We start from the raw sequence: 16,373 nt of genomic DNA, 5'->3' as shown, positions 1-16,373 counted from the left end.
GGGATAGACGATGATGGAACCGGAGGCGGTACTTTTGATTTCAGATTCTCCATTATTAGACAGAATACATCAAGCAAACAGCTCACCTCCGCAAGAAGCTCTAATGTGCATCTCAATTGCATCCCATCTATGTTTCTACCCAGCGTCCGAGGCATCTTGCGGGCCCTTCCCGCACTCGATGACTGCCTGTGGGAGAGGTTCGCTGTGGACCTCGGGGGGTGATCCCCTGATCACAACCAGATCCGAGTCGGAATTCCCAGTGTTGTCGAGGCTACTCTTCTCCTCGGGTTAATCGGCTGGGGCCGCACTAGGCAGCTCCTCATGCTGGGCGAGAATATGCCGAGGCGGCGAGGATGCTAGGCCCTTTCTTCACGGACGGGGCTAAGATCTAGGCAGACCAGCCTGGGGAACTCGTATCCGTTTGCAGGGAGGAAATCCATTTAATATTGCTCCAAGTCTTTTTGGTAGCTCTATGCCGAAACCCATCCACCGTTCCGTTCCCAACGGCCGGTTTGTGACCACAATGCACCCACATAGCGTACACAACACGAATCCAGCTGTCTAAATCATACATATACAATCCCTGCCAGTGCTTCCAGCATGCCACTCCCTCATACGGCAACCGTCCCACTAGTCAACCACTGTTTTACAGCTTGAACTGCAGCAAGTTGCCAACCATCTCGCGCGCGGTAATGCGCGTCGTCGCCCACAGGGTGGGGAAGTCCAGTGTGCTCGAGAAGGTGTCGGCGTAGCCGAAGAACAGCATAGGGGGGATCCAGCCGCGAGCGTACTCAAGCGCGAAGCAGGCAGTGTCCATCTTGTACTGCTTGACCTCGCCGCGAACCAGGTGGTGGACGCTGCCGGCGGGGTACGTCTCGGGCTCGAAGGATCCAGGAACGTAGGCGAGCTGGGTGCCGTGCAGGATGTTGAAGTAGTCGTCCGCAGTGTGGCGGCCGGTGTGGCCCTCGGTGCCGATGGCAGTCCCTAGCGAAAGACGGTGGTTAGGATGCGAACCAGGGGAGATCAATGGAGAGGGGGTGTCAGTGAGATGGCGTACCGAAGATGATCAGGTACTCAGTGATACCTAGGTAGGGAAATTAGTAAGTTGGGCCCAATTCGAAGGAAGGGGAACCGTAGATTCAGTTTCAATGCGCCGCGCTTGCGCCATTGGTTTCGAACAGTTTCACTTACTGGCATGAATGACGTACATCGCGCCCATCGCACCACCGGCATTGTTGAACACCCACTCCTCCTCCGTGCTCAGATACTTCTCACCAACTTTCTCCTGCAGCTCCGCGACGATGAAGTCGACAATGGAGCGCGTATCCTCGCCATGGGTCTTGATCGCGCGCTGCGACAGATCGTGCAGGTGCTCCGGATCAAAGATATAGAACTGGTTGAGACGAGCGTCGAGGAAGCTGTACAGGGCCGAGAACAGCGCCAGGAAGACCGCCAGGAGGCTCAGGTTCCGGAGGGAAAAGCAGCGGCAGCCGCAGCCGGAGGAGGACTTCTTGCCGGCGGAGGATTGAGACGGCATCGTGAGTGGGTTGCGCGAGGATGGGGCTGTTGAGGAAGGGGGAAGCTCGCCCTGGTGAAATTTAATTTATTCCGGGCCCCCTGGCGCACCGCCCCCGCAATAAACATCGGTCCACCATCCACACGCCATGTCGGATGGAGCCAATCCGAATCACCGCCGCTCTCATTGGGCCTCCGCGCTCAACCGAACCGAGCTGCCGAAAGTTCCAAAATACTTCGAGAATCCAGGATCCGTTGGCGGGATTGATCGTGCAGGAGGGCTGGTTGCTACGCCGAGCTACCGTCTCGAGTTCTGCGGGCACCGCCCGAGTGGTCGGATGCCTTCGGCAATGGGGACATGAGGCGGCAGAGCGGTTGAATGGATTGCATTCTCCCGCGCACTCACAAAGTCTGGACTCTCCTTATGACCTCAGGCCCTTCGTAACAGAAAGGCCTGCAAACGTACCATCGATGCAAGGTAGTGGGAAGCCGGGGAGAAACAGTTGGTGAGTTTCGCCTACTCCCAAAAATATATAGTGCATAGGAGGTTCCCGTGCACTCCAAGCCATATAGTCCAGTTCACCCCCACCAACTTAACTAGGTCCAGGTGTAACCCACTGAATGAAGTCATTCTTTGACAAAGGAATGCCGTCATCGCTTTGGGACTGTCTCCTTTGGTACTCCGTCCGGCTCGCGGGTTCCACCACCCTTCACTGATCGAGCGTGGATACAACCCTGCTGATCATCGCCAAGTATAAAACGGCCCTCTCTCCGATCATGCCCCGACGTTCACACCACAGGCTCAACGGCTGCGACTCTAAACGTCGATCCGGGGTCAAATGCAGCTCTTCCGACTCAGAGAGGTATGCGGGGTGCATGACCGGCGGCTGAGCCCGTCAACCAGGATAGAGACTTGGCCGTCGGTGGCTGAAAATCGGTCACTGTTTCCCACCAATCTCGGCACAAGCGCAGAAAAGCATCTCTCCCTCACACAGGCGTCGTCAGATCTATATTGCATTCTTGAAGGCGCTATCGAGTCTCGCCGATGCTCTGAGGGACTCCACCTGCGGCAGATAGACCCAGATCTACGTGTGTAAGCTCACTAGTTATCACTAGTTACCCCTGAAACCCCCTGATGGCGGAACCCGGCCATGCTGTTCGAGTATAGATATGAATGGGGCCCACGTTCTGCCACCAACTGCAATCCTCCGGCGAATGTTCGGACAAGCAACGCGACCGGTCCACTCTATTTTCTCGATCTAGCTGGTTCCCGTCCACCCAACCGGCGCCGGCGTCTCAAGTTTGGTATGCCCGGAGATCTTCCCGTATCTGCACAGACAACTCCAACTCTAAACGCGTCTCAGGGTGAAATTTCCAGTCGCGGAAAAATTCACTAAACGAGGCTGGGACGTGTAAACCGAGGCCGTGGCGATCGTTTTCTCGACACCGGGCAAGCACTTGCACGAATGAACGCACTGAAACCCGAATTCATCCTCCCAAAAAGCACAAGGCAGGAAGGGGGAGCTCTATTTTGCCCGACGACGGCTTGCTTTCTTGAATATCCGGTTAGTGGAGTGCCGCGTAGAGCAGTAATATGCAATATGAGACACGGCCGCTCCCACGGAGCTGGTCACCCGCAATGGAAGTCCCCGGGGAAATTGAAGCCATATAAGATGGGGAAGACCCCCGGTAATATCGTCGCTGCGTAGTTGAATCCACAACCTACGTTCCTTAACCCTATTTGCCTTCTATCCTTCTATCAATCCTCCTGCGAGTCAGTGCCTTTCCTTTCACCAAGGCCTCCATCACGATGAAGTCCTTCGCCCCTCTCTCCCTCTTTTCCCTGGCGCTTGCGGGCCTGAGCAATGCCGCTACCATCCCGACCAAGTCGCTGACTCGTCGCGCCGACTTCTGCGACCAGTGGGGATCGACCACCACGGGCAGCTATATCGTGTACAACAACCTCTGGGGCCAGAGCTCCGACACGTCCGGCACCCAGTGCACGGGTGTTGACTCGCTGAGCGGAACCACCATCGCCTGGCACACCTCTTTCTCGTGGTCGGGAGCTTCGTCATCGGTGAAGAGCTTCGCCGATGTTGCGCTGCAGTTCACCGCCAAGACCCTGAGCAGCGTCAAGAGCATTAAGTCTACCTGGAAGTGGAGGTAAGCTTTCGACCTCGGACCGATTGGAGATAGATTGCTGACCACCGGTTGTCCTGTCATAGCTACTCGACTACCAACATCGTCGCCGACGTCGCCTACGACATGTTCCTGAGCTCCAGCGCCAGCGGCTCCGACGAGTATGAGATCATGGTCTGGCTCGCTGCCCTGGGCGGTGCTGGCCCGATCTCCTCCACCGGCTCGGCCATTGCGACCACCACCATCGACGGGATCAGCTGGAGCTTGTACAAGGGCTTGAACGGGCAGATGACCGTGTACAGCTTCGTTGCGAGCTCCCCCGTCACCAGCTTCTCCGGTGACATGCTCAACTTCTTCACCTACCTGATCAAGAATCAGGGTCTGAGCTCCAGCCTGTACCTGGTTGACGTTCAGGCCGGCACGGAGCCCTTCACCGGCACCGCCAAGCTGACGGTCTCTTCGTACTCTGTCGTCGTTGCATGAGTGGGAAGTGCATGGTGGCTGTGGAGAAGGACGGCATGAGAAAGAGAGGCGACGGAAGTGGTGTACCTTGCAAGTTCGGATGCCTCCTGCCCTCGGATGAGATGCCACACACTGCCTGTGATGTATTATTCCCTCTCTTCTCCCTTTTTAGCACGAGATTCTGCGATTAGCTCAGGACCCTTCGCTTCTCTCCCTCCTTTTTGCCCTTGCTTTCTTTGTGTTCGCAGTGAGTGCCACTGCTGTCAATAGGGAATTCGTTTCTCGTACAAAGTCTTTGGATAGGAATGGATCTGGAATCTTGTTCCACTAAGCGTGTCTTGAACATGTGTCGTAAACCTAGCTGAAATGAGGACAAGACTATTCGTACCCGGTCATAAGTAGATATGTCGTATTAATAAAGGCTGCAACCAACTCCGATTCCACCAAGCAGAGTCTAGCTCGCTGGCTGTTTCAGCCTGCCACGCTGGCCGGGGGTCTAGCGAGAGGGTGACTTCACTAGTCGCTCAGCAGGACGAAGCCATCGCTGAAACAACGTGCCATGGCAACCTGAAACGAGCCCATGTTTCAAGCTCCCCTGTCATTCGTCTGATCGTTCGTCGTGGACCCGCCGGCACCCACCAGTGCACGGGGGCATCACCACTGAACGATCCCATGGCAGCCTCTCATCCTCACAGAGACATGCCACCCAGTCCATCTGTCATCATGCCACTGCGCGAGACGCTCATCGCCTCAAAGAGCAACACCATCTGACAACCAAATCATTGAGACCGGCTGCCGGTGTCCGAACCTCAGCGGGAGCGCGTGCAATTCGGGAGCATCCGATCAGCGGGTCCCCAACCGAGCGCATAGGGGAGCTAAGAATAACAGGGCTGTTCTATCAATAGATTTAGCGTGACAAAAGTGTTCCCAGGAGAATTTAGCAACAGTGGGAGGGTCCCAACTGAATGGCCAGCAAGCGTGCTGGACGAGCAGAGGGGTGTAGGCGCTGGCGGGGGAGACGGGCGCTTATATAGAGGGGATGGGATGGGCCTGGAACCACACAGCGCTGACGAGAGGTTCCCCAGTGGCTTTTTTTTAGAACGGCAGTCGCGATGCAAGTCACGGTCCGGGGCCGGTCGGAATATTGCATGCATCGCTAGCATCCGAGTCCATGTTCGTGCAGGGACGCAGAGGAAAGGTGCACACTGGGCATGGGTCGATAGATCGATTCCCAGCCCTCCAACCGAGGAGATAACTCGAAACTAGGGCTTGGAAAATATGACTCTCCTCATGCGAGGTAGTTAGACTATTCCCATTGCCATCCATGGGTCTGTACGGACGGACACCCCCTCCCCCTCCCCCCCCTCGGCCCATCCTGCTATCCTGCCATCCTGCCATCCCTTCTGATGTGTCGGATGGCACTCCCGCCCTGTCATCTGGCATGTTGGCTCTCCTCGAACACGCTCCGCGACCCACCACTCGTGGCTCGGCGTGTGACAGGGGTCATTTGGCATGAAGGCAGGGATCAGGGGCACCAATGACCCCGCGAGTGTGGTGCACAGACACCCTCTTAGTGACGGTCGCCAACTGTGCGGCTGGGGGAGATGATTGGGCCCATATCTCGCGGGCGCCAAATTGAAACGCGACTTGCCACATTGCTCGGCGAGGCCATAGGTCATTTCTTTTGGCTTCCCCCCGTACGACATGAGCAGACCTAGTGGGATGTCCCTTTCAGCTGAGACGTGGAACCTGAAATCCTTCCGGGATGGTTCCCTCCTTTGCCTCCCTGTGACTGGCTCTCAGGGGGCTATCGCTGGCGGGCTCAGTGCCTGGGTTCATTATCCTGGCCGGTGACAGATTCTATTGGGTTTCTAGGAGGTTCTGGACGGCCACTCCTATCTGGGGCCCATTGTTCGCGCCTCGGAGTCGGGCGCGTTCAAGGAACACAAACACCGTGGCTACTCTTGGTTTTGACCCTCCGGTCGAGCCATTCTCCGGAACGGGGAAGAAGGAATGGTATCTGACCGGGTGGCTTCCTCCTGTCCCCCGCGTCTCGGACAGGAAATTTTGCGACAGTCGCCAGTTTCATGGTCGATCGAAAGTATATCAGTGGGAGGGTGAAGGGCACGTACTTTTCCCCTCCCCGCCGAGGACCCAGCCAGGATCGGACAGACGAAGCCACCGGCCTTGATTCGTGGGATGGCGCTGGCCAGCCCGACTCCACTGCGGACCCGAGTGGGCCTGGGCGGTTGATCTCCTCGCCAGGGGACGGCGGGGTGGATGCTAGCCGACTTGGTGATCGCCCCCAGTTTTCTCGAGGGGGTTTGGTTTCGACGGGCTACAAGCGCTGGGGGGAACTATTCTCGGAAACCCTGTGAGGAAGGAGCTCGCTTCTGACATGGGGTCAAGTAATCCGGGTCGCGGCCGTGCAATATTGGGGGCGCGCATGAATCTAGGGATGGTGGTGAACCATGAACCACAATCGGAGTAAGAAAGAACGGCGTTGGGCCCGCGAGACAAAGTTGGCCGATAGTCAATAGTTACATGCCCGGGCGTTGACCGTATGGTTAGACTTTAATGCAGCGACAGTGCGTTGAATTCCGGGACTATACACTCTACTCGGTTCTGTAAAAGCGACTGTATAGTCAAATGAGTCCTTAGGCTGGACACTTTACTGCTGACACGCTAGTCAGGCATTTTGCATTTTGGGCCTGTAATCGCCGACGCTCCACCACATTCCAAGCTCGACAAATCACCGCCCAAGCCCTGCTGGCCCAGCTCCTGTCGCCGTCTCAGGTTCGCGCGCGAAAAGGGTCGAGTATCTCAGATCCAACTATGCAGCCTCGCGCGGGCTCGTCCGCGACCCCCCTGGCCCCGTCGTTTCTCCCCACGGCCCTTCTGACTGGCCCCGGCACCTTGCAGCATCCTGGAGACCCCTCCCCAGCCGCCTGGTTGGCGCATACCGGAGCTATATCTAGTCAAGTATTCCCAGCTCGCCTCCCAGATTCTTCACGGGATTCATCCGCATGCCCACCGTCGTCACCATCCTCTCCTTTTCCTTTTAGCTGGTCCTTTTCTTTGCCGTTTCCCCCGCTCCCCCGAAGCCGAATCCAAGAATCCACGAACCTGCAGAATCAAGTCAAATAATTTGTCGGTCACAGACATTGTCCGATCTATTGCCATAGTCCAGCGGGCTGTCTCTCCGGTTCAATTCTCCGCTTCGGCAGGTCTCAGTCCCTCGTCTCTCAGTTAGGGCTATCGGGCGATAAGAGGGTTGACACGACAACCTCAACTATCCTTGCTGCAACATTCCTTCACCCTCCCAGCACTACTTGATTGCATCGTCCTCCTGCTGGCCAGGAATTTACGTGCTTGCTATTCATTCTCATTACTTGCATTCTTGTGTCGACGTTTTTTTCTTCTTTTGTTCTCGTCCGATCTTATCATCGTCGATATACCACTCAACCCCCCCCTCGAGTCTCATCGTGACAAAGTATACCCTGTCTCGCCGTGATTCAGAGCAGCACAAAGATTCCAATCATCCATTGTGCCAACACCGAGACAAGCGGATTATCATCGGCTAATTGTCGCTGGTCAACGGTTTTCTCTCTCCCCCGACGGCATTATTTACCAGTGTCGACGGTCATCACTTACCCATACCAGCATGATGGCGATGGACCAACACAGCACGATGTCACCCAGCCGGACGCTCCACCGCGCTGCCCTGGATGAGTTCGTCACTCACCGAGTCTCGCGCGAGATGGTGACACACCTGGCCCAGCAAGCATCGCAGGTCATCCGATGCGAGGCCCATGTGACCAACACCGTTAGCCAGCACGGCCAACCGACGCCGCCCTCCACCCCCCCCATGGATGGGGCCGACTCCCTGCCGCCACTGCCCTCCATCGAAGAGTTCATTGCATCCCTCGTGGCTCGGTCGCAGGTCCAGGTGCCCACCCTCATGAGCTCCCTCGTGTACCTGGGCCGCCTGCAGGCCCGTCTCCCGCCCGTGGCCAAGGGCATGCGATGCACCGTCCACCGCATCTTCCTGGCCTCGCTGATCCTTTCCGCCAAGAACCTGAATGACTCGAGCCCGAAGAACAAGCATTGGGCTCGATACACCGCGGTGAAGGGCTACGATGGGTTTGGCTTCTCGCTACCGGAGGTGAACTTGATGGAGCGGCAGCTGCTCTTCCTGTTGGACTGGGAGACTCGTGTGACGGAAGACGACCTCTTGACCTACCTGGAGCCGTTCCTGGCCCCGATTCGGCTCCGCATGGAGCAGGAACGTGAACGGAAAGCGGAGGAGGAGCACCAGTGGAAGCAGCATCACCGGTATGGCCCCCATCATCCCCAGATACCCTCGATTCCTCGTGCTCATACTTCCCCCAGACGACGTCTCGGCACCCCTGCGGATCTGCTGGCCAACCGCCTGCGGCGTCAAAAGCTGGAGACCCGGGTTGACTCCCGCCGAACGAGCGAAGTCACCGGCCTGCGTCGGCTACCGAGCCATGTCTCCTGCCCTGCCATCCACAACACCCATAACTCCCCCCAATCTGTTGCGGAGCTGGAGCGCTACAACCCCTATCATCGCCATCGCACTTCCCCCCACCGTGCCGGCCGGTCCATCTCGCCGCCCTCCATCCGCGATGTTCCTGCCCTCTCGCACGCCGAGACATTCAACTCGCTTTGCTCTCGCTCATCCAGCGCTGCTCCTAGTTCCCGCGGCACTCCTGCCAGCATCAGCACTTGCTCTTCCCACGGCGCGGACGACCTGATGGTGACCGATTCCACCACTAGCCCGTCTGTCTCCTTGACATACAGCTTCGTCAACGTCGACGCGAAGCAACCCTTTGAGCCCGTTCGCCAGCCCAGCAAGAAGATGAAGGTCTCTGGCCACGGCCACGGGGGCGGTTTTGTCGCGCGGTTCCTGGCTTCCGCGACTGGTTCCTATATGGGGAGCCGCATCGGTCGGCCTCACGCCTAATCGAGCAGGTCTCGATGAGTTTGTGACTGGTGTGCCGTCGATTTAATCTTATGTTATCACTACATGCCAGCACCTATGCCGCATGTACCCTTTTATTAACCCCTTCTATTATCTTGCCTTCTGATCTGGCCCTCTCTCCTATTCCTTCTTGGCAAAAGCTTTCCCCCCGTTGATACGCATCTTCTGTCACAATACCCTTCGTTCACGCCGCCGATGCTTTCTTTCCTACCATTTCTTGATATCATGTCCACTATGCAGACATGCGTTCTCCCCCTACCTTCGTTTCAATATCCTACACTCTTTATTACTGCATGCGCCGTTCAAGGGGTCAGTACGGTCTCGGCGTTTCGGTGGCAGGGTTCTTCGTGTTCTATCTCTGGTTTTGGTTATTGGGTCCTGGGTCTTATGTTCTCTCTCGGATCATGTCATATGAGTCTTGGACGTCAGGTTGGGATGAAATGCCCTTTAGACACGTCTACCATTACAGATGTATTTATCCATTTTTTTATGCTCGCGGCGTTGGACAATAATGATACAATACAAGTATGACTTCTTTGGATCACCTCCTTGAGTGAGCTCCTAATTGCCACCATTCTTCGCCCCACATTCATATTGGATTCCGTACGTCGCGTCTGAAACATTGCTTGGGCAGAAGTACCACCGAAATGATTTCCCCGCATCCCTTACATCTCAACGCCTTCGGTACTTATGTACAACGGGCCGAGACCGGTAGAATGGACGCAGGACGATCAATATGCGAACCAGGCAGATTCTCAGACAAGGCCCGTTCGCCAGGTTCGGCTAAGTGCTTCGGCTACCTCCCGACGCTCGGCACGGCAGTTCAGTTCTGCTTTCCCGAGTTGCTCGATGTGGATCTCAACGTTTCGGCCAAAGCGACTTGCCGCTGGGAGAGACCGTCCAAGACTTCCATGGATCTTTATAATGTACTCTTCCCGCCTACCCGCCAATAGACGAAGAAGATACCGAGGACGCCACAGTAGAGCAGCTCTTCAGCGATGCATCTTTCGCTGATAAGCGTGACCGTAAGAGCTCAGAAGGATATATCGGCATGATTTTGGGTGGACCTGTCGATTGGAAGGCTTCTAAACGGAAGACCGTCCCCACAGCACCACGGAGGCCAAGTTACCCCATACGCTGGCATGTATCTCGACGATGTTCGTCGGTCTCGAAACGATCAAGTCAATACTTGGCCGGTAAGGATGGTCCTAGACTGGGAGATCGTGAGGGATGTACAGTAGCCTTCCATAAGTTTCCGACCGCCTCGTATTCCGCCTACCTCTAAGGTTACCGCTTAGATCGTCGGAAGTAGCTTATACTCATTCGTCCGAGTATAACGCCTAAATATACTACTATATATCTTTAGTACCTAGGCATTCGAATATCGATACTTTGTCACCGAAAATTAGGACTCAGCTTCTACTCTAACGAATATACAGTCGAACGGGGTATCGACGAGCGTCGCGAGTATATATTTACGCCACGAGATAAGTAGATTATTGAGTGCAACATTCGGGGACTACCGACGAAGAGAAAATGAACTAAGTAGATATTTTAGGCTGCGTTTTCGCGCGCTATCTGATAAATGGGCCTAACTCTACGCTTTGGTGATCTTACCAGGGATGACTAGCGATATAGATCGCTTTATTATTCGCGAATTAAATCTACGGATATTACTTACATTGATTGGTAATAGCGATAGAATTTATTTTTTTGCAAGATAATACGATAACATATCCTACGATCCTCGTACGCGAGGGTTTACGTGAGATAGGCCTTACTATTTTAGATTAGCTAGCAAAACCACCGGATTTAAACATGAGTAAAAGCGCGACCGGTCAATACTGCGCGCAAAAACGCGTGGGGCCAAAGGTGGAACCCGAGCGCGTCTGTCCGCCGCTGTTTGGCTGTTGGGCTGTTTGGCTCTTTGGTTCGGTCGCGGAGATCATCACCACTTGGGGAAGCTTGGCAGCATCATATCTTCGTTGGTCACCAAATTCTTTAGGATCCAGCGTCAGGACTTCCCTTTTCACTTGCTTCTTGGTTTGTTAAAACTGGCTACTGCCTGAATTGATTTATCAGCAAACACCCTAGCACTCACAACAACCGGCCGAGAAAGCGCTATCCGGAGAGGACCGCTCCGTTTTAGTGCGCGGTAGCTGCCTAGTCCGCCGCATAAAAGGGCTTCATCGCCCTCTCTCTCTCTGCTTCCTCGTCTTCATCAACTCTCAGCTTTTCAACCTTTGTCAACTTTATCAACCTGACACCCATAATACCCAGTCTAACTCGCCTCACATCCCACTCCCGCAGTCATGCCGGACTACTGTGGTTGTTGCTTCTGGAGCGCCAACGCCTGGCAGTATCTGCCGCAGGTCTCGCTCCAGGCACACGCCACGATTCTTTCCTCTGCTGCCCGTACTACTCTCACGCAGACCTTTGTCAACCCATCAAAAGCTCTCGTCCAAGAGGTGTCATACACCTTCCCCCTCTACGATGGCGTTAGCGTGGTGGGTTTCGAGTGTCGCGTGGGGTCGCGCCTGCTCCACAGCAAAGTGAAGACGAAGGAGCAGGCCAATGCCGATTACCAGGATGCGGTCGCTAATCAGCAAACAGCGGCCATCATGGACCACTCCAGCAGCGAGAACGATGTCTTCGTCATCCGCCTTGGCAATGTTCCCGCAAAGGAAACAATCACCGTTAAGATCACCTTCATCGGTGAGCTAAAGCAAGACGCTCAGAACGATGGCATCCGCTACACCTTGCCGAATTCCATTGCCCCCCGCTATGGAAACCTCGTGAGCCAGGCCCATGACTCCTTTTTCTCTTCAGGAGGTGGTCTACCCGCAAACCTTCAAGGTATCTCCATTACGGTCGATGTTTTGATGGAAAAAACTTCTATCATTCGGGAAATACAATCCCCCAGTCACCCTATTAAATTCTCCCTTGGCCGGATCTCATCCACCTCGATAGATTCTTCCTCTTCATTCGAACCATCCAGGGCGTCTGCAACCTTGCAGCTCGCCAAAGAGAACCATGTTTTACTGGAACGAGACTTTGTTCTCATTGTCAAAGCGGATGGACTTGATAACCCTTGTGCGTTACTTGAAATTCACCCCACCATCGCGGGCCAGCGCGCCTTAATGGCCACCCTGGTTCCCAAATTCAATCTACCACCCGCTCAACCAGAGGTGGTTTTTGTCATTGACAGGAGCGGAAGCATGCGTGACAAAATTCCCACTCTGAAGGCCGCTCTTCAGATCTTCCTCAAATCCCTGCCAGTCGGCATCTGTTTCAATATTTGCTCATTTGGATCTCACCATTCCTTCCTTTGGCCAACCAGCAGAGTCTACGATGCATCCAGCCTGAATGATGCTTTGAGCTTTGTATCTACCGTTGACAGCAACATGGGAGGTACAGAGATGCAACGTGCAGTGGTTGCCACTGTTACAAATCGTCTCCGGAACAGAGATCTGGAAGTTCTCATACTCACTGATGGACAAATTTTCAGTCAGGATGATCTCTTTTCCTTTGTCCGCACATCCGCCGCCGATAACACTGCTCGATTTTTCTCCCTGGCAATTGGCGATGCAGCATCGCACTCATTGGTCGAAGGAATCGCACGATCAGGTAATGGTTTCTCGCAGTCTGTTCTTGAATATGAAGATTTGGATCGAAAGGTAGTAAGAATGCTCAAGGGGGCTCTCACTCCTCATATCTACGACTACAAGCTCGAGGTGCAGTATGATGGTAAGGCGGACGATGACTTCGAAGTCCTAGAAACGGATGAGACCATGGCAGGTTCCGAAACAGAGGTAGAAGAGGCCCCCGAGACGCCCAAAGCGGCCGCTACTCAACAGCATATCTCACTCTTCGATGCCAACTTTCAAGAGTCCGACGCAGAGCTTCAGTCCTGTCAGCAGGCAAATGACCAGGGCCTCCCAAGTATCTCTCCCCCTCGCACCCTTCAAGCGCCTTACCAAATTCGATCCCTTTACCCATTCATCAGGACCTCGGTTTATCTCCTTCTGGACCCTCGATCGTCTGACCGCGCTCCGCGGTCTCTTACCTTGCGTGCTAGTTCCAAGTGGGGTTCCTTGGAATTGCAAATTCCCATCGGTGATTCAGTCAGGGGTGAGACCATTCATCAACTTGCTTCACGCAAAGCAATGATCGAACTGGAGGAAAAGCACGGATGGCTGGAAGACGCCTGTGATGACAACGGAAACTCATTCAAACAACTCCACGTGCACACACAGCAGCGTATAGTGGCCCGCGAGTGCCAGAGCCTAGGAATCAGGTATCAGGTCACTGGAAAATATTGCTCATTTGTAGCCTTGGAAAGCGATGCCACAACGGAGCACTCCGCGACACGGAAGCCCAAGGAGACCGAAGCAGGAACAGTGCCACTTTACTCCCCCGGGCTATTCGGGGGTCCCGCCAGGCAAGCCACACGTGGGCTGAGCCCAAGCTACGCACAGATGCCCATGATGAGGTTGTCCTGCAGTTCTGCAGTACCGAGTGCGTTCGGCTCCAGAGGTGGTCCATGTATGCAACAAAATATGCAACAAGCTGGGGTATCCGCATTTGGAGCTGCTCCGCAAAACGCACATCAAGGTTTCCGAGGGACTTCGTTGTTTGGAGGATCGAATGCGAGGGAAAGGCGGTTTATGGACTCCACACCAAGTCCGCCCGCATCAACGGGCCTTTTCCAGGCAGCCTCTGCCCAAGCCCAACCCTCAACAATATTTGGTGGAGGACGTTCATCCGCGGGGCCGTTTGGTTCGTTCGCTCAACCAGCCACCGAGAGCTCCTTTTTGGAAGCACTGGTCATGGCTCTACTCCCTTGTTTGGAGGTGCTGCCAGAGGACCGGCACCGGCCAGATTGTCAGCAGAAACATCACCTTTCGCTAGACAGGAGCATGATAAAGGAGGTTTTACCTCCACCACGACGCAGCCATCAAAGGTCCATGCACTTGTAGCACTGCAAACTTTCCAAGGAAACTGGGAGTGGAACCAAGCGTTATTTGATGTGCTCGGCTTGAACATGGCCGAAATTCAAGCCAAGATTCTCCATTTGGTTCAGGTTGACACTCTTCACATAGAAGCAGTAAAATCTGTTGCTACTCTGCTGGCGATGGGTTTCCTTGTTAACAAGAATTCAGACTCACAAAGCGTTTGGGAATTGGTATACGGTAAGGCTGAAACATGGATCAGCAACACATTGCCTGGACTAGGCTTCCTTGGCCACTCCATCGAAACTATGAAGACCGATATCATGGCTCTCGTCTGAGAGGAGCTCTTAACTTTCCCCCAATTAGCTCAATTTTTGAAAAATAGAAACAAGAAAAAAAGATAGTTAGCGCAGATGAGGAATAATTGAATTTCTTTTGCTGAAGTCGCTCTTGAAATGAACATGCATTTAGTCACTGTCATTGAACTATTCAGGTAAGAACCAAATTGTAGAAAAATAGACTAAGATCTGGGCGTGGGGCCCAAATCGGAACTCCGCTAGAGCCTCAGCTTCGCCGGAACGTTTCGAGAGACTCAATTCGCCACTTCAAGCCATGTTGTTTAGCAAACCAAAATGTCTTGACGTGGCGTCTCAGGCTGTGCACTCAACCTCGAAGGGACGAATGAGCAGTGGGATGCACTTGCTCATTGCCATTATAGAGACGTTTCCCCGATACACGCTCAAGCAGGCACCGGGAACGTTCGGAATGGATGCAACTGCCACGAACAGAAATTAACACTCCAAATACGACGCTCTTTTCTACTCCTATACGTTATTAAAGCTTTGATTGTTTAATGTCATATCTCTAGCGCTATACGGCCATATTCCAATGCTTTGTTCGAGATTTGCTGGGCCGAATACATGGTCAGAATTTGGAGAGCAGGTCTTCAGCATTCGTCTTTAGAACCTGCTTTCTTATTTCCGGTCCAAATTGAGTCTCCAGCCCCTCATCCAATCTCTTCGCCAGAGATGCTGCAATGGGCGCCGATGTGAATGGATAGTCGCTCCCGTATAGTAATCTAGAGGAGTCGACATGTCGAAGGAGACCATGAATCTGATCTGGAAATGGGACACCAGCGAGGTCAATATAAAAGCGATTCTGTAGGAGCTGTTTGATGTCATCGACGCTAATTGGAACTCCTGACTCCATAAGAAGATGGGAGAATTCGGCAATCCGAGCTACGATTGGGGGAAAGGTTGCACCGCCATGGCAAACTATGAACGTAATGCCTGGGCATCGGGTGACGGTCCCAGATGTAAAAAGACTCGTGAGAGCCCGCGTGGTGTCAAACATGAATTCCATGAGTGGACTTGGGACTCCAGGCAGGGGGTTCACTCGCTCGACCGCTCCGTTCTCTGCATTTTGAAGGTGGCAACTTGTCGGATGGAAGAAGACAATAGCATTGCGTTCGCTCAGCTTGTCGAAAACTTGACTGAACCGTGGATCTCCGGGGTAAATGCCATGCGAGTTGGTGAGTATTTGGAATCCCACAGCACCCAACCGGTCAAGGGCATAATCAATTTCAATTAGGGCGCCGTGGACATCTGGAAGCGGAAGAGACGCGAAGAACAGAAAATGTTCCTTGTGTTCGGCACAGACTGTGGACATATATGTATTAACCTGTCGAGTGAGGACCCGGGCTTGCTGGTTGTCGCCGGGAAACATATGAGTGCCAGGCGACGACGTGCTGAGGATAGATTTCGTGATGCCGATGTCTTTCATTGTCGCAATATGTGCTTCTACATCCCACTCCTAACCTTCTTTAGTAAATTAAAACAAAGGAACGGTTTTCTAGTGAACTCACCGGGACTGCTGGCATTCCATCTGGGTGACCTTTTCCCGCAAACTCATTCTGGAGGCAACACTCTCGATAGATGGGTGGGAGACAGTGAGCATGAACGTCGATTCTCTCCATGTTCCTTGAGCACGAGATGGTGAAACTTGGATTATGTTTTTTGCGGGTATGACGGACCCAAAATGATCGATCCCTTCGGTGTTAATGTACTCGTGTGCATTGACGCGGGGTAGCTCATAGTTTCCGAAATCGACCCGGCTTACGCGGCGGGCCAGCAACCTGGGCTGCACGCGGAGCTCAATGTGGTAGATTGAAATATCGACCGGCTTTTTAATTGCATCAGTTAAACCGATTCTCATATGTATTTCCAGCACGCTGATGACACTCAGTGACCTTCAGCCATCCTAACACACCGCATCCTCTTGGTGTATGCGTTTGGCAAACA

General features: G+C 53.9%; 6 protein-coding genes across 6 annotated transcripts; 4 read left to right on the top strand and 2 right to left on the bottom strand.

Annotated features, from left to right (window-relative positions):
- Window positions 1-646: 646 nt before the first annotated feature.
- erg2 (C-8 sterol isomerase ERG2) lies at window positions 647-1,537 on the bottom strand (the record flags this gene model as incomplete). The annotated part of the gene is made up of 3 exons (XM_056690337.1): window positions 647-984; window positions 1,058-1,084; window positions 1,192-1,537. The coding sequence occupies 3 exons, from the start codon at window positions 1,535-1,537 to the stop codon at window positions 647-649; spliced, it is 711 nt and encodes a 236-aa protein (XP_056540102.1).
- Window positions 1,538-1,664: 127 nt separating this feature from the next.
- Window positions 1,665-1,877, top strand: N7482_008212 (uncharacterized protein; the record flags this gene model as incomplete). Its single annotated transcript, XM_056690336.1, has 1 exon — window positions 1,665-1,877. One exon carries the CDS (start codon window positions 1,665-1,667, stop codon window positions 1,875-1,877), a length of 213 nt encoding a protein of 70 aa, XP_056540101.1.
- Window positions 1,878-3,325: 1,448 nt separating this feature from the next.
- Window positions 3,326-4,137, top strand: xgeA (putative endoglucanase; the record flags this gene model as incomplete). Its single annotated transcript, XM_056690335.1, has 2 exons — window positions 3,326-3,678; window positions 3,741-4,137. The coding sequence occupies 2 exons, from the start codon at window positions 3,326-3,328 to the stop codon at window positions 4,135-4,137; spliced, it is 750 nt and encodes a 249-aa protein (XP_056540100.1).
- A 3,643-nt stretch (window positions 4,138-7,780) lies between these two features.
- N7482_008210 (cyclin family protein) lies at window positions 7,781-9,103 on the top strand (the record flags this gene model as incomplete). Its single annotated transcript, XM_056690334.1, has 1 exon — window positions 7,781-9,103. One exon carries the CDS (start codon window positions 7,781-7,783, stop codon window positions 9,101-9,103), a length of 1,323 nt encoding a protein of 440 aa, XP_056540099.1.
- A 2,330-nt stretch (window positions 9,104-11,433) lies between these two features.
- On the top strand, window positions 11,434-14,411 carry N7482_008209 (VIT and vWA domain-containing protein; the record flags this gene model as incomplete). Its single annotated transcript, XM_056690333.1, has 2 exons — window positions 11,434-13,397; window positions 13,454-14,411. 2 exons carry the CDS (start codon window positions 11,434-11,436, stop codon window positions 14,409-14,411), a joined length of 2,922 nt encoding a protein of 973 aa, XP_056540098.1.
- A 586-nt stretch (window positions 14,412-14,997) lies between these two features.
- Window positions 14,998-16,048, bottom strand: N7482_008208 (amidohydrolase family protein; the record flags this gene model as incomplete). The annotated part of the gene is made up of 2 exons (XM_056690332.1): window positions 14,998-15,885; window positions 15,938-16,048. The coding sequence occupies 2 exons, from the start codon at window positions 16,046-16,048 to the stop codon at window positions 14,998-15,000; spliced, it is 999 nt and encodes a 332-aa protein (XP_056540097.1).
- Window positions 16,049-16,373: the final 325 nt, after the last annotated feature.

Source organism: Penicillium canariense (genome assembly GCF_028826845.1).
Source record: "Penicillium canariense strain IBT 26290 chromosome Unknown utg000006l_segment0_segment0, whole genome shotgun sequence".
In the NCBI taxonomy this organism is placed as follows: Eukaryota; Fungi; Ascomycota; class Eurotiomycetes; order Eurotiales; family Aspergillaceae; genus Penicillium; species Penicillium canariense.
The sequence above is the reverse complement of the archived record's forward strand: the minus strand, read 5'-3'. Positions and strand labels throughout refer to the sequence as shown.